Consider the following 18451-nt stretch of genomic DNA (forward strand, 5'->3'; position numbering starts at 1 on the left):
TATACCACATACAGTGGCGTAACTAGTGACCTCAGGGCCCCATGCAAGAATCCCATGAAGGCGCCCCCCCCCCCCCAAGAAGACACAAATTAGAATTATTTTTTTTTAAACAAAATTAGACAAGGAAAGAAAAAAAAAAAAACACTGTCCTCTTTCATCTCCCCCTTCATGTCCCCAGCGACCCCATGTCACCTTTGTTGATACTTCCAGCTCCCTGTCTCGGTCTCCCCCTTCGTGTCCGCAGCACTCGGCACTCGGCGGCAGTTCTGTGTGATGAGGGGGCGGGGATTACACCGCTCCCTCTCATTGGCTGCTGCCCGGCTGGATGATGCTTCACGCTGCGCCCGGAACAAGATGAGGGGAGCAGCGTGAAGCATGTAGGGCCCAGGACGGGAGGAAGAGGTCCCGGGACTGGTAATCAGCGGTCACCAGTGGCCCCTTCCTCCTGTCCTGGGCCCCCTCCAAGTGGCCGAACTGCAGGGCCCGGTCGCGACCTCTGCGACCCTGGTAGTTCCGCCACTGAACACATATGATTCTGATGACTTCATATAACAACAGATCATTGTATGTGGCAAAAACCCTCTGCACCCTATAAAGGAGTTTGTCTGACATGCACTGGACAGTGGGTAAGCACAGGGTAAAAATTGTCCATGAACAAATACACTGTTAAAGAGCCATTTACCTCATGCTCCAAAAAAAGGGCTTTGAGCTGTCCTTTCGACCAGTAATCCATGGCATAAGATAGCAGCTTCATTGAAACCATGTTAATTCGTAGAAAGTTCCCCACAAATAATACTCTGTCAATGTTCTACAAGTGCAGAGCAACACAGATATGATTATACAGAAATTATTATTTCCAGAGTACCTTACAGAATCCTTAACATAGGCATGCATGTTATCATGTAGGACTACAAAGACTGATACTGAAAAAAATATACACAGACTTTATAAACACACAAAAAAAAGTGATTAAGAGAAAAACCTGGGACTAGGGATTATGAACCAACAGATGAAAATAGGGTTTTAAAAATGAATCTTCTATTTCACACAGCAAACAATAGGACAATGATAAAACAAGCAACAGTATTGTAATAATGCATGAGGGCAAGGTAACACTGTAGAAAGAACATCCAGAAAGAACAACGGCTTCCCTACTTTTTTGGATACAATGTCAGTCTAGTCCTCAATTCTAAACACCAATATTCCCTAAGGAGATGGCTCAAGAAAAGTGTCCCAGAGCAGAAATGTCTTTTTAACCCAGCATAGTATCAGTGAATGCCACACTTAGTGGGTTTTTAAAAGCACCACATGACTTATAATGAACTAAAAAAACAAACTATCTTTTGATAATGGGGGACACTATCAATTCTGTTGCACAGCAAGCTAATGCTAAACAGAAGCACTGAGACAAATTTATTAGACAGCTTCATTGATTATTTTTATCAAATTATCTGATAAACACTTAATAAAAATGTATAAATATAAACGAATATGAATTGCTGCACAGACTTACAGTAGATAATCAATAATGAAAGTTAAGAAAGCATACTGTGCTACTTAAAAAAAAAAGTGATAATGGGTCATTATGATCTAGAAAAACCATGTTCACTTCAAATATGCATTAGGCTTAATAACAACTTGGAAAAAAAAATGAAGTTCACAGAGTGTTTGAGACAAAATGATCAACTTGCATGTACTAAAACAAAAGCAACAAAACAAACCTATCCTGTTCTGATTTTTTCAGCCAAATCCGTCCAACTGACACATGAGCAGATTGGTGATATTGAACATGCAAGGAAAATGTGTAGGTGCCCAATACATCATTCTTTCCCCACAAGTGTTTGACCACAACCAATATGACATTGCAGCTTCAGAGCCCCCATACTTCCTGCTTATTTGGGACTGGTTAAAGTTGTTTGGATTGTCTCCCCTCCAACTGCCATCTTAAGTTAGGAAGTAAGCAATGGACTAGGAACCAGTTGGGTCCAGTGGTTTTAGTGCTTCACTGGAGGTGGAGAGGTTTGTCATTGAGACAAGAGGCAGATTAACACTCAGCTACACCAACTGCTACTCTGGTTGTCTTTGTACAGTGGTGTGTGTGTGTGTGTGTGTGTGTGTGTGTGTGTGTGTGTGTGTACGTCACGGACCCTACGGCGGTGACAAGTGTTCACAAGTAAAAGTGTGTATGTTGGTGGGTGTGTGTGTGTGTGTGTGTGTGTGTGTGTGTGTGTGTGTTGGCAGCACACCACTTCTGCTTTGCTTTATTTTAAAGTGTAAAACTGGTCAAAAACACTAAAAAACAGAAATCCAATGAAAAAAAGATGGATGTAGAATGTTGGCTTTGTAGTTGATGTAATGACATCAGTGGAGGAGGCACTTGATGTGCAGCCATTGCAACTCAATGATAAAAGCGTTGGAGGGCTTAATGCCCCAATACGCCTAGACTGCACCAGACAAAGATTTTTCAGGGTTGGGCAAAATTCAAGAAATACAACATTTAGAACAACAACAAAAAAAATATTAAAAAGGTCAATACAAAGCAAAAAGACAGGAGTTCTCTTGCGGGATTCTGCTGCAGTTCTTCGTGCTTTGATAGCCCTGTACAATGCTGCTTGAACCCCATGCCACAAGGCAACACTGTAAAGAAGCTGAAAGCAGGAAGAGCATATCATATTGCTGGCGTGGTGTACACCAAAAGTGTTTCCCAGTGGATGAAAACATTTACCATCTGAATTTTAACATAAATATCAGTGTACAGAATTATTTTTCACAAATACGTCTATACTCCTATCAACACATTCCTTTAGATAATGCCAAATACCCTGCATTCATGGATTATTTACATTTTTTAAAGATTATCACGGTGTGTTAATTGTGACCTACTTCAGCATTCACCAAAGTCCTTGTATGTGTACCATTAACTGGGATCCTTGGAGAACATTCCTTCCACCACCATTCCCTCCATCAAAGTTCTGTATGTGTACAGTAACCTGATGGAGGGTATAATGGGGGAAGTACTATATAGTGGAGTATCCCAATTTGCTGTACACATAGAGGAACCTTGATGAAGGGTATAGTAGGGGAAGGACCGGGGGTTTTTATTTTTGTTGCCGGTATCTAGCAGCTGGTATCTGCTCTCTCTCTCATGTCAGACAACCGCTATGCCCTGGTTGGCAATGTCTAGGCAGGGCTGGCTTGCTGCATCAGAAGAATGGCAAACTAGAAAATTACATAATGCTGGCGCCGTGCTCAACTCTGGACATGACGTCACTACGGCCAGGTGGGAGAAGATGCGCTGATCTAAAATCAGGGATTAGACTTTTTGCCAGTATGTTTGTATGTATATATCTTGTACTGTAGGTTCTCTGTTAATGTTAGGTGGGACTGGACTTGATACAAGGGTATAGTAGCCCCAAAATGTTGATTCCGCCTCCACCTCCATTGGGTGTCCTCTGCATGTATTCGGTATTAAATTGCTTTGTTCTACTGTTTATTTGCCCTGAATGACTACTAACTGCCTTTCTATATCATCTTATAGTAGTTTTAGTTAGCAATGATATGAATCATACAGCTCAGCAGGTATAGATTACATTCCAGACATAGTTACTTGTCTATATGTGTTTGTATTGCCATTGATTTAATAATACATCTATTTGAAATGCCTAAAAGTCTGGTGTGATCACTTATTATTTTAGTTGCCTTACACTTCAGCACCTCCCTAGGATTTTAACATGCAGGAAACATAAATCATATACATTGCTTACAGTAATAAAAATATTTGATTTTGGTTAACAAATAAACAGAAAAAATAGGTTTACAAACATAACACCAATGTTGTGTTTTGCATTTGGAATAATGCAGATTATGTAGAGAAATGCAGTTATTTTACTTTATAAAAAACACTATGCAGTGAAAAACATTATTAAACAAGCCACTTCACTCTCTTCAGTTTGTTCAGTTAAGATTTGAAAATGGAAGAGAAAAACTGATTGGTTGCCATGCACAGCTGCTCCAGATTTGGTCTGCTCCAGTTTAAAAAAAATTCCCCTCATAGTATTTAGAATTAAAGCAGAACACCGGCCACATATTGTATTAACCCTTGCAGTGGGGCTACCCCCAGCACTGTAAGGAGTAACTGCTCTTTTTCTGTCTAGGTTAAAATTGAAAGGTTATACTCACCTGATCTTTCTAGAGGTCTGACTCTTAGACCTATCCCTTCCGCCTTGCTCGCCCTGCACTGCTGTGGGGGGAGGTCCCGAGTCATCATGTTCTATAGAAAGTAGGGATACACCAATACCATTTTTCAAGAGTATGAGCACCGATACTTTTCCTCAAGTACTGGTATCTTTTTTGTGTGTCATGTGAGTTTTTCTAAAATAATACAGACTTATTATTTTAAGATAGCAGTAGAGCGCCAGGGCCCAGTTGCAGCTGCAAGTCTGGTAGTTCCGCCACTGACTCCAAGCCTTAGAGAGACTACAAATCCCAGCATTAGATTACATTATACAGCAAAGCAGAATACCACCAGCTTGAGAGGACTACAAATCCCAGGAATACATTGTCCAGCAATGCAGAATATTAGGCTTGATACTCTGTGTTGCTCACCAGTGCTAAGTGAGGTTTCACCAGGGCTGTGCGGTCTCACCAGGACTGTGTCTGGCATCTCAGGAGGTTTTTTTGGGTCTTGCAAGGAGGAGAAAGAGGAGGTGTGCAGCCGGTGCTGTAAACAGGCACTGCGAGATCCCCACCAAGCGCACGACCTTATGGCAGCCACTTCTATTTCATTTAAAGGGCTGGTATCAGCGCTTAGTATTGGGGCATTTTCACGAGAACTATAGGACGTGAGGATGCAGAAGGACATGCCATTGCTGCAGTGTAGGACGAGACAGGCTTCAGGCCGACCATCTCCAAGGATCGGTGAGTATATATATATATCTTTCTTTTTTTTAACCTAGACAAAAACAAGCAGTTAACCCTTGCAGTGTGGGGGTAGCCCCACTTGAAGGGTTAATCGAATTTGTGACGTTCTGCTTTAAGTTAAGTTTCGTTTTTTGCAGTAGTACATACATTTTTTCATATTTAGTTTATGTATAAGCAATTTCTATCTGATTTATTGCCATGCATTATAATTGCATTGAGTCATCTAGTTTCAGAGACAATATTTATCCCTGCAGTGTAACAAAGTTATTACTTAAGAATGGTTTACACTTAAAAATGTTTTGCATAATCAACATTAATTAAACTTCTAAAAGTCGCTGAAATTAATAATTGCAAGACCTGATTCTCACCTCATTAAGGGCACACATACGGGCAATTGACCCTATGTTATTTGTAATGGTAACCAGTGTAGCTCTTGCCAAGTCCTCCTTACTAATGGTGTCTCTTTTTTCTTTGCTCATCATATGGCCAAAACTTAGGTGAACAATGAAAGACAATAAAAAGCATTAAGTACTAGAAGTATTTCAGGTGCCAACTTATGCTTTTATGCACGGATACATATAACTTATACAGGTTATGTGGCTATTTACATGGGGGTTGCGTACGGGCTAGAGAGAGAACATAACATGAAAATACAACCTCTTCCATACTCCACTCTACTCCTTTGAAATAATGATAGCTTAGAAAAGAAGCTCTTGCATACTAATCCCCAGGATGTAAAAATCAAGTGACCAAATGCCAAGACATAAGATCATGTGAGACAAAAGTGGCAATCTCTACAGCTCTGGTAAGCTTTACATTTAAAAAACAAACAAACCAGAGAGCAGAGTAGTGTCATAAGGCCACTTTTGTGTACTGCCTGCTGGTGACACTGTGGCTTTAGCAGACTAGCAGGCTAAATTACTGAAGGTGTAGAGGATCTTTACTCAAGTTGTGTGGAAATTGACTTCCATTATCCAATAAGGTGAAAAATAAATTCATGTTTACTTATTACTGAAGTAAACATTCACATGATTTACTAAGTGAAGATTCTCAAAGCCTCTATGTAACATGTGGATCCTCTAACACATAACACTCTACTATTGATCACAATAGTTCTATACACACACACACACACGTTCTACCCCCCCCCCCCCCCCCCCCACAGCATCCAGATGCCCCAGCTTTCAGTTCATTTGCCTACTTCCTTGTTTGCTCTGGCCACCCAGACTCCCAGTCCTGTATGCTTACCTGCTTGTTCCTAACCCTGTTAAACCCTATTAGTTCCCGGCCCTACTAGTCCCAGGCTTGTACCTTCCCTAATTATCATGCACTTACCTTGCATCCACAGAGTGTATATTGTTTTCATTAATTAGCTTATACTATTGTGGGCTGCTATATTGTCTATAACTTTATCTCATTACTTATTCTTTGTATTTCATGGTATGGCTATTCCTGCACACAATCTTGTGATAGGTGGGGTTGTATTTTCTCAATAGATTGGCTATATTTATGGAACCTGAATAATTTAGATAAGTCAGTAATAAAAGGGAAGAGGAAACAATTCTGAAGAATACAGACTTTATAGTGATGTTTGCTGTAAACAGCTGAAAAGTAAAATATTCCCCTTGGGCTGTTAATTAGACATGACGACTGTCTGCACTACAAAAGCATGGCAGGGTCGTAAGTTTAGGGATGAACCTTGTTAGCTATTGTACATGGCTGGGTGGTTGGTAAGCATTAGGCTGCCTGGCTAGTTGTTCTCTTCATGGATGTGAATTATGTATCTGAAGGTTATGTGACCCTGAGCACTCCTGTTTAGCACTTACTGTAAGATGTAGGACATCTTTCTATTGAAGTACCGCCTACCCCTTTTTATTGACTGCTGCTTTTTATTCGTGCTGTAATTTGTTGCAGCTATTTAATTTTCTGTGGCAGCACAGTATGAGATGTACAGATTGATATTTTTCCTGTTTAGACGTGGGCAGCTGTACTCTGGCAGTGGCTAAGTAGGATATGAATCTGGCAGGTGGACTGCACCTTTTACAAAGTTATTATGACTAGCATACACATTTATTAACCTGTGTTTATCATCAACCATGTCAATTTCACACTGCTTAATCCTACAGGGTTTTTGAAGAATCAAACTGAGCATGTTGGTTCAGGACACCTTTTGCCCAGCCACCAACTAGCTCCTTTTAGGAGGATTCCAAGCCCCACTAGGAGATATAATACCAACAGGTTTTCTGAACCTGCTCCAGAATCTCCTACTACTTGTTGGTGCCCTATGATTCCACCAGCCCTAGCTCTAAGCCCCCATTCACGAGAAGTTGTCGGCCAATGCTATTCAATGGAGCTGTCTTAGCTCCATGTCGCCCGTCGCTGTCACTCCAGCAGGACCCTTTTTTCTGCGGATTTTGCACAATTTTTCGATTTTTTTTAATGGAGCCCGACGGTGAAGGTCGCGCTACCGTTGCTGGAACGTCACCCCGAAAGTCGCGGAATCCCGGCTGCGCGGATCCGCTGCAAAAGGTATGTCGCTTAGTATGAATGGGGCCTTAGCATGCAAGCATATAAAAGATGCCCAAACCACCCACAACAGATACATTTCTATATTGCCCTCCATGCTCCATTGAGAATCAGCCCTGAAATCCCCTGGAGAAACCAAATTTATGTCTTTTGCACCAGCAACCTTATGCTTTAGGTCAGTACTTACAGCTCATGAAAACAAAGACGCTATGTATGCCATGCTATGTAACAGTTATTATGTTACATAAAGCACTGCGGCCAACAGAAATATGTATGTGGGGTTCTTTTCTTATTCAACACTGCAACACCCTTGAATAACTTCAATTGGCTGTATTGTGACAGAGTAAGTTGTTGCTGCTTGTTTCATTCAGATGGCATATCAACATCCACCTCATATGTTGCATGCCAGTAGTTATGGTCAGAAGTTACGTTATGCACTTTTACAAACATATTGGTGATGGGTATTGGCTCTTTATATATATATTAAAATGTGTCCATACATTTTTTGCATATACAACTAGTGTTACTTTATAGTTATTACCTAGATGCAACAGCAGAACCTTGAAGACTGAAGCGTTCATAGTCCCCACCATAGATGTCTTTCACAAGCTTATCGACATTTGTACTGTCTCCTTTGGCAGCCATTTCCAAAGCCTCCTCGAATGTTTCACAACCCGTCAGCAAGCAGCACAGGCCAAGGAATGTTCCTCCTCCCAGACTGAAAAGATTAGGAAATAGTGTGAATAAAGGGCCCTATGCGGCTAGTTGAATTGTCACAAGCAAAGGAATAAAAAGTATCAATGGGCCATAAATGTTTGTACAATTTTCTGATGGAGCTGATTCTGCAGCTATACATGGACACTGCACTTTACAGGTTACAAGGACCACAATGAACTGTGCAAATTCAGGGATGTGCAGGGATGTAACTTATGTATGATGGGGAAAAAAAACAGGGCCCCCCTGCATCTCCATCCTAAAGGCAATTCCTCTAGGGCTATAAAATAGGAATGTCTTTCATAGAAATCATATAGGAGGTTCACACACAAAACTTTAAATTTGCAAATGCTTTTGCTGCATAAATCACTGTGTTTCCAGGAACTACTGGACGCCTAATTATTTCAGGTATCATGGTAGTAACAGGGTCTGCTACGGCTACCGGTATAATTACTTGGGATAAAACCCTTCTTCAACAAGTGCTCATGTTGATCATCCAGCAACTGATCATATAGGAGCATAGTCTGATTGGATTGAAAAATTGTTTCCATAGGCATTATGGACTAACACACTTCACCATCACGATGATTCTGTGTAATCTAAAGACAGCCAAGGAAATTATGACTGAGTAATTCTGTGAGGAGACCTAGTGCCCTGGTATTCTGACCACATGTATGCCAATGTTAAAAAGGAGAACTAGGAGGTGAGTGATTTTCACTCAACCTCATAGTTCGAGCCGACGTGTGACAATGAAACTGACGGCTCAATAGATCTGGAAGTGAGCGAACACATACCGTTGCTCACTTCTCGATCATGTCCCTGCAGAGAGCCGTGACTGTCACTCACGGCTCCCTGCAGGGATTCCCCCCCTCCCCGATCCTCAAGCGCTGACTGGCAGAACGGACGGGGGAGGGCACAGCTGGCTCTGCCTCTAGGTAGGCAGAGCCAGCTGTCAATCATACAGTAATGTCGAGATCCGTCCCAGGTGCAGCGGTCTCAGTATACCGCGAGCTGTAGCTTGCAGTATACTGAGCTTTGGGTCATGGGAGGACACTTGTTTATGTCCTCCCGTGAACCTTAGGAGAACTATAGGAGCACTGAACCCATAGTTCTCCTTTAAGGCAATTTTTCGAAGCTTTTGCCTCAGCAGTTCAATGTGAATCATCCACCACTGTTGCAAGTGACTTGATGCAAACAATTGCAGCGGAAAACCTTAGGAGAACTATAGGGGAAAAGCACTGAACCCATAGTTCTCCTTTAAGGCAATTTTTCGAAGCTTTTGCCTCAGCAGTTCAATGTGAATCATCCACCACTGTTGCAAGTGACTTGATGCAAACAATTGCAGCGGAAATTGATCAATTTAATCTGTTTTGTTGATCATTTAGTCGCACCAAGCTTGAAATGCACTGAAACAATGTGTAGCAGATTGCTATGCACCATTCTATTCCACTTTTACAAAAAGCAGCAGTGCCATGGTCATGGTCCATGGTCATGGTTAGAGGGCCATGAAGTCTGGAGCGGAGATATACCCTAAAAGGTTCACAGATAAAAGATCTACATTATGATAAAGTGAGCTTTAAATTATCAGGAAGCAGATCTACATGTGAAAATGCAAGTATACCCACAAAAGTAGGAGCAGGGGAAGCTTGACTAAGTGTACACACAAGTATTCCCATTAACCTGCACTTCATATGGTTCTTGTTTGGGGTGTTATGAAAATCATGGTTGTGCTTGGAGGTAAAGTGGTGATCACTGTTGTTTAGAATAGTCACCTGACAAAGCAGTTACATAAAACTAGTTTTTCAATAAACCTTCTACCATGCCAGTCAAGGTACATTGGTCCATAGAGTCAAACTGTTATACTGTGTCAAAACACTGTTGCTATCGAAGAAAATAAAATGAGGTTAAAGCTATCTGACCAGAGTCACTCAAGTCACAGAATTCTCCTGGTCATGAAGCAGAATGTGTGTGACCATTGATGCGTTTGCCCTTTACTAATTCTTTATAGTCCTTGATACACCTCAATAGGTAATAGTTCATACAAGATTAGATACCTGGTCCCAGTTACTCTCTTATAGTTGTCTTTAGAATATACTGTAAGGATGCTGACTCCTGACCCTATATTAACCAGCAACATAGGGTAAGGATTATCAAGGCAATATGGTTTCTTCTGACACTGCTCTGTGTCAGTTGGGTTTTCAAAATAATAACACTCTGGTCGTCCATTAAATCCCACTGAGTCCATGTAGAGAAGGCCCTGGATTAAGCAGTCCAGTTCATCCAGTTTATGAAGCTGAAGGTCAGCTATCTAGAGAGAGAGAGAGAAAGAGAGTGAAACATTAAGTTAATGAATAAGCAGGTGAAAGTAGAGCAGAGGAGACAATTTCTCCAAATACAAGGGCAAAGAGCTATCTGACAGCACTTTGCTCTCCTGTACATATTAGATATTGCATAACAAGAACACATATAAAACAGAGTACATCATGAAATTAATGACTTCGGGCATGTGTCAGTTTACTGGCAAATCCTGAAATGCTAAACACTGATAAACTTAAAGAAACTGCATTGCTAAGCAAAATATTGTCCACAAACTGACTGTAATGAGAAATAAAGCGTTAGTTCACCCAATAAAACCAATTTCAGCTCTGGGTAAGCACTGTTTTATCTTTCCTTTTCCCCAGCTTCTTATTTTCCTTTGGACTTTAGGTGAAAGTCCTCTGCACCTCAACTTTGTCCCACCTGCCCCAGCCAGCTTTAGAAGTCTTCACTCTTTGGATATGACAGACAATTGTAAATTACAGTGAAAGCTGCATGAGGCTCAGTGGAGGAGGAGCAAAGTTGTAATACTTCACATGTAGAAAGTGTATTCAGGCTTTCAATGTCTATAGAAGAAAGTCAAATGGCATGATATGTAAATGATCTAATGTGTATGGAGCAGCATTAGCGCAAAAAAATGGGTTAAAGAAGTTAGAATATTTAGTCCAATCGATATGGTGCTCTGCGAATGATTTAGTTTTAGAACTGTACTGCATTATGGCTACTAGATGGAGCTGATAAGTATATGATTTTCCTATGCTCCTTGGCTCTAACTAGCGGCCATAATGCAGTGAGAAACTAAAGCTTAGACATTCGCAGAGCGAACAAAGCTGCAAACTTTTTTCTTTAAATACACCTCATAGTGCTTAAAAGGAGAACTATGAGGTGAGTGGTTTTTACTCACCTCATAGTTCAAGCCGAAGTGTGACAATTAAACTGTCACAAATCAGCTCTATAGATCAGAAGTGAGCGAACGCATAATGTCGCTTGCTCACGTTCAGATCATCTCACTGCACAGAGCTGTGACCGTCAGTCACAGCTCCCTGCAGGGATTCCCCCCCCCCCCCCCGAGGGCCCCCCCCCCCCCCCCTCCCCTCTCCGATCCTCCAGCACTGACTGGCGGAACGGACAGGGGGAGGGCACAGCTGGCTCTGCCTCTAAATAGGCAGAACCCGCTGTCTCTCACGCAGCTGGGTGGATCTCAACACTATTGTCGGGATCCGTCCCGGCTGCGGCGATCTCGGAATATAGTGAGCAATAGCTCGTTATATACTGACCTTTGGGTCACGGGAGGACGTTAGAATATGTCCTCCCATGACCCTTAAGAGAGCAGATAGGTCTTGGTCAATCAGCAGAAGCTCATATACGCTTGACCTTAACAAATAAGGGAACAATGAAATCCTGATGTTCCCAAAAAACACATTTCACCTTTTTCCAGCTAGAGCAGTCAATGAAACATGATTGCTAATACGTTACATTATTACGGCAATTGGCATGGATTTGAATTATTCTAGTCACACTTCCCTCCTCAATATCAAAATGGTGAAAGCCTATCATGGATTTTCAATCTCTTCATCTAGCATATTGAATGCTATGTAGCTGCATGTTTTGAATTCTGGCACTTCATTGTGCTGCCTTTTAAGATTTGCTCCAAACGGTTTCTTTGTCAGGCTTGAGGAAAATACAATCAACCAGCTAGGCCGGTTCCACTCTCCCTTCATGCTCATTTTGTTGCTATGCAACAAGCTTCAGCGAGAACTGCTGTTCTGCCCGTCTTCAATAAGAAGCAAAGGATTATTCTAATGAATGTAGACAACACCTGAACATTGTCGATATGTCATTCTAAATAAAAACGCACAATGACAATGAACACTGTATCTTTTTTCCTCCGTATGGACAGCCAACCATCAATAGTTCCATGTTTACTAAACATTAGTGGCTTCACTTTTCTCAAATGAAAATGACAATTGTAAAGAAATAACCAGGAGCTTAGGCACGTTAATGAAGGCGATGGAAGCATATCGTTCCCCACTGAATTCTTGAAGTCCACAAAAAAATATATCCACTGCATTGTTTTTTAAACCGTTTTTTTTAACAGGTCATTATCTAGGACAGGGCTTCTTAACCAGAGGTATCCTTACCCTATAGTGGTATGGGAACCAAATGATGGCGGTATGAGACTGCATCTCTAAGTGATTAAAATAAAGTTGGTAGATTAGAGTGTAATTATTAGATTATCAACCATCATGATAATCAATATGGATTAATAAAATCACAAACTAATCAGCAATCGCTCAACGACGATATCTGCCTACTTCCCAGTATTGCCAGGTGACTGCACCCTCTGTCCAGCACATACACACACCTATCTTTTTGTGAGTGTCTTTTTTTAGTTTTAGATGTCTTTTTTCCATTTTGCACAGATCCGTACATCCTTGCAAAGGGCCAGATTTATGTGCAAGGGGAAAGTTCCATTCAGCAGTCTGGTAAAATCAGGCTGCGGGTGCATTGATCTTTACGTTCATCCCAACGTTTACTTCTGTACAGGGACTGGACATAGATATATTGCATTTAGAGCTGCACATCTTACATGGAGGCAAAGTTTAAAAAAAAACAACAAAAAAACAAACCCTGGTCTAATAGAGTGACACTGATAATTTTAGATCTGAATTGCTGGGATACTTGGTAATGTGTTTATTGTGAGCATTTATCACATATATTTTTAAGTGATATTATTTCTTATTGAATATACAGTACAGTGTAACACTGGAATATTTACTGTATTTGGTGGCCTGGACTCCCACTCAGACGGGACATTATTATATATGGAATATATTGTGTAATACTGGAATATAAAGTGTATCTTGACACTTGGGCTCCAAGTCAGATGGGAATATCAGACATCCCAACTCTCCCGGACGCTCTGGGAGTCCCCCGCTATTAGATAACGGCTCCCGGCCGCCCGGGAGAGAAACACTTCCTCCCGGAAAAGGTTTACTCTGCTCGATCGAGCAGAGTAAACCTTTCCCTGCGATTGTTTTTCTTTTCCTGACATCGGGAGCCGCGGCCCGCCGTCAGTCAGAAAAAAAAAAAAAAAAGGCATAGGAATGCATAGCTAGATTCATATTGGCTATTGCACTTTGTAATAGCCAATAGAAAACTAGCTAATGCACCCGCCCACTGCTGCTGTCAATCAGCAGAGGGGGACCTTAAGTTTTCGATCAGGTCCTTTTCTGGTGATTGAAAGCAGCAGGGGCGAGTGCAATAGCTAGTTTGCTATTGGCTATTGCAAAGTTAAATAGCCAATAGGAATCTAGCTATGCATTCCTATGCCTTTTTTTTTTATTCTGACGACTGCAACTGGAAGAATACTAAAAAAACAAACAAACAAACAAAAAAACCTGCAGATAGCAAAGAAGCTGTTGCTTCCTGTGCGATCTGCCATCATTTCAGGGGGGTGCTCTTTCCCAGCCGCGGATGTAAATAATTTTATGAATAAGACTTCCTGGTATTTTAACATGGTATTTCCTTATCTATGTTAGGTTTTATGCACCATACCAACACGCTGGGATTTGTGCCCGATGAATATATTGCATATTTATAGATTTCTCCGTGCTGGCACTTTCATATACAAGGTTTTGTAGGAGACGGCAATAAACCCAGAAAGCTCCTACACTTTGCTTGTGTTACTGTATGAGGAAATCTGATACACTCTACACAACAAGCTTGATGCAACAATTCCAGTAGTCTGACCAGTCTAATCTGAAAACTGATTAACCTACCAGCATGTTTTTGGGATTGTGGGAGGAAGCATGAGGGTAACCCTGGGTTCACACCTGACCGTTTTGTAGCGCGTTCTACGCTCGACGAACGCTCTAGAAAACGGTAAAAAAAATAAAATAGCATTGTAGTCAATGCCCTCGTTCCCACCTAGGCGTATTTCCGCCCATTCCTAACGCCCTACAAAACGGCCCACGCCTGAAAAGGTCCCGGGACTACTTTGGGCCGTTTTGTAGGGCGTTTTCCATTGGGATACAGCCAAGTAGCCTTTGGAATCGCGCGAAGGTCGCGCAACTTTTTTACCGCGAATTGCGGTTAAAAAACCGCGAGGCGGTCGCGCAACAGACGCGCTTTTGCAATACGCCTAGGTGTGAACCCAGGCTAAAACTTACAGACTATAGGTAGACAGTTCCCAGTACCCACAGACTGTATATCTGAGGTGTTAATGACCAATGTCTCATTCACACTGCACTGGAAAAACAGGAAAAATAGGATTTTGGTACTCACCGTAAAATCCTTTTCTCTCCGTTCATTGAAGGACACAGGGAACAGATATGCAGCATCCACGTCAAGCAGCTGCGCAGGGTACATTGAAGATCCAGGTGCACAGGTACTGTGGAAGACTGGCGCCCCCGACCGCAGCCGCGGCGCCAGAAGCCTGTGGGGAGCACTGTGACTGGGCGGCCGAGACCCCCAGTCATATGCACCCCCCTGGGACGAACCCATAGGCCACACCGCCAGAGCGGGATAGTCGCAGCCGACCCACCGGAGCGGGCCTGCATGCGATAGTCGGTCGCTCCGGGGAGACTCCAAGGATCCGGGACATCCAGCCTGTCGCCCGGACAATACTTGCTAGAAGATTCCACTGAAAAAGATCAGGAAGATGTAGGTAAGAATACCCGAAAAAAATTCTTAGCTCCTTACTCCTGACTAGAGCTGCAGCTAACGATTATTTTCAAAATCGATTAGTTAGCCGATTATTAAGTTCGATTAATCGGATAAACAATAAAATACATTTTAAAAAATGGCTCCAGTGATGGACTACTAGTTTGTATTGAGATTGTAGTCCATCACAGGAGCAAGCTTGGAGCGGTGGAAGTAAAAAATAAAAATTAAAATAGTGTGGTGTGCAATATAGTGAAATGGAAAGTGTAAAATTATACAGCAATGAATGCAGAATGGCACCGACTACAGAGGACTACAAATCCCAGCAATAGTACATTATAGCTGGTGGTATTCTGCATTGCAGCTGTATAATGCATTATAAGTTGTTGCAGCCCTACTCCTGACGCTAGGCAAAAAACTGGAGACTTGTCAGCAGGTGGGGGGTTTTGGCCACCGGCAGGGGCCGCCCCTAGGCTGTAATTGGTCTTTAGTTTTGTGCCTAGCGTCCTTCTCCTGCAGGTGGCGATATTACCCTACAGTACAGGATCTCCGATCTGTTCCCTGTGTCCTTCAATGAACGGGAGAGAAATGCATTTCTTACAATCAATAATGAGCCATGTTCACTCCAAAGACATTGTACTCCTTAGAAGCCACGTGGCCTATAAAGCAATAAGGATCATTAATATATTTCTATTTTTCCATCTAATCCATCTCCATTCCTTATCTGTAAGAGTGATAGGTTACATGCACTTGTCTTTTGCTGCTATGTAGACTTTATAAACAAACTCATTAGCTCAGTGATGCCCTTTCTCCAGTTCTCTTATCTCACCTAGTCATACCTATATTGATTGCATACAATACAGGGGAGCAGGATTCTTATCGCCAGGCAGGTGGGTTTTTGTTCCTGCATTTAGCCCTGCTGCAGGCAAGCAGGGCTAAATAAAGAGCAGGGGAGCCGGCGCTCGTTTTGAACAAGTGATCTGTGTGGCTGTACACCCTGCGTGTCCATCCCCGCCACCTCACCCCCTCCGGTCTCTTCCCCCCCCCCGCCGCCATGGTTTTCGGGGTATCCCGCCCTTCAGGGGGACCTGGGACCAAAGCAATGATGGGAGCAGAGCGGTGAACGTCGGTTCTCCGGTCTGCGATCAGTGAGACAGGAGATCTTCTGTATTGGAGGGCATGCTTCATAAAGAGAACCTGTCACTTCCAAACATTATTACACAGGTGCGTGACAACTTTATTGCTATCACACAGAGGCTAAGTGGGAAAAAAAATAAAAAGGTGAAGTAAAAAAAAAAAAAAAAAATTAAAACCAACACCATTGCCCCTGCCATCTGCATGTGAATAAATGTACATGTAGGGCATTGTGTGTATATGTGCGCTGAGTGCTGCCCTTATTCCACTATGTGCTATATGGTTATAGCCAGGCAGCAGCATTCTCTAGCACAATGTGCATTAAAGGGTAAGTTCACTTTCCCAAGTAAAAAATGGAATTACCCGGGCAAATCTGACCCCTTAGCCCCGCTATACTTACCTTTCGGCGAACAGTCCTTCACCTCCGTCGGTACGGGTGTATTATCCGTGCCCTCATACTGCCTTCCAGTGCAGCTCTGCGCTATGGATTTTGATTCTCGCTCACAAGTTGCGAGCACTGTTTGGTCAGGTGACTGCGCTGACCAATGAGAAGCACTTATTAGAACGGTTATATACGGTTTTGATAAAAATTGTTTTTTGCCTCACGGCAAGTAGATTGGGCCTCTGCTTTGGTCCCTGGACAAGTAGTTATTTTTTTAAAATTTACACACCCTGCAATGCACTCAGTGATAATCACACATATACTCTGCCAATAGGCTACATATTCGAGTTATAGTCTTGTAAAACAGTTTTCACTCTGAAAACAGAGTTTTAGGAAGAATCCATGGAAACTAGAATACGAAAAATGGAAGCAACCACAGTGTGACAAGATCCGTTTTCCAACCTAGTAACCCGTTTACAGAAACTAGGAAATACCCCATGACAGGAATGTACTTAGAAGCTCATTGCTATACACAAGATACATATTAAAGAGAAATAAAGAACAGTGAGCGTGAACTAAACGCTGATCTTAAGCTTCTTACTTTCTTTTCGTATGGTAAGGTTACACCCTTCAGTAGGATTGATGTACAGGATCTAGGCCTGCTTGCATGGACCCGTGCAAATTTGCACTAGACATGCTCTTGGCTTTCTAATTAGATGGATCACTTGCTGATAGTTTAGTACCTCCAAACGTTTAAAAAAAAAAGACAGAACGGATGGTAAGGATAGACTTTTACCAGGCCAAATGGCCCCCAGGTTATGAGAATATCTACACCCTGCTATTATTTTAAGGATAGTAACAATTTGGTGGCCATTTAAATCCATTATGTAGCCTTAAGAATGCATTGCAGTGAGTATATAACATACCCTCTGCAATACATTATTAAGGCTGTCATTATGATACACTGAAACTCCCCTACAGACAGCAACTAAGGCAACGACAGTGCAGTGAATGACACACACTGACATGCGAGACAGACAAAACCGATCAGAGACTATGACGGAACAAAGACTGACAGACAATGACTGTTATTTGGCACTTTACTTTTAAATCGATGTCATGTTAAAGTCATATTCCTTCTTTCTCTTGTCGGCATAATATCAAGCTATGGTGTTTCTACAAATATCTATATTTGGATTGTATGCATTGAACTGGACTGTGAGAGGGAGTTAACAGCCTACTTCAGAAACTGTGCCCTTTCCCCTACATACCGTCCTAAAGTCTTCTTCAAATTTGTACGCTCCACCTCCTGTGGCACATAGTGTTGTGTGTAAGCTGGAGAAGTTCTTCTCGCTTCCCATCTGAATGAACCTATGCATAGCACAGGTGGGAAAGCGAATAAAGTGCAAATTGCCTTTACGGCCACACATTGTCAGATTTTTCAGTTCCAAATGGACATCTCGGATTCCAGTTTTACCATAGGCTGTATTTGAAGTCAAGTATTTTCTTATGCTTTTCAGGTTTTCAACCTCTTCTTGCTCTTCCTCTGCTGTGATGTCTTTAGGTTCAAAGTAGACCAGTTTAACCAGCGTTCCACCAATATCCATGCCAAACCATGGGAAGGCTGTAAAAAACAAAAAACAAAATCACCATTATACACACATTAAAATACAAGCACACATCTTTATGCTTGAGATATAGCTGCTGCCCTGTCTAGCTATGCCTCATTGTCCCTTTTCTGTAAAATAGGGAAAGATCCTTTTGTTACTTTTACGGGAAATAAATCAGCCAAGA

The 18451-nt window shown here is 42.0% G+C and overlaps 1 protein-coding gene across 2 annotated transcripts in view; it reads right to left on the minus strand.

The window, feature by feature from the left end:
* The window catches only part of PANK1 (pantothenate kinase 1), a 43087-nt gene that overhangs the window by 1205 nt on the left and 23431 nt on the right, over nt 1-18451 (minus strand). For both annotated transcript variants that reach the window (XM_018562855.1, XM_018562856.1), the window contains exons 2-6: nt 17929-18281; nt 10215-10468; nt 7988-8164; nt 5289-5412; nt 683-808 (exon numbers count right to left, since the gene is read on the minus strand). In XM_018562855.1, the coding sequence (XP_018418357.1) occupies nt 683-808; nt 5289-5412; nt 7988-8164; nt 10215-10468; nt 17929-18281 (1034 nt within the window). The remainder of the gene's footprint in view (nt 1-682; nt 809-5288; nt 5413-7987; nt 8165-10214; nt 10469-17928; nt 18282-18451) is intronic.

Source organism: Nanorana parkeri, unplaced genomic scaffold, assembly GCF_000935625.1.
Source record: "Nanorana parkeri isolate BGI_ZX_2015 unplaced genomic scaffold, ASM93562v1 scaffold606, whole genome shotgun sequence".
NCBI classification, from domain to species: Eukaryota; Metazoa; Chordata; class Amphibia; order Anura; family Dicroglossidae; genus Nanorana; species Nanorana parkeri.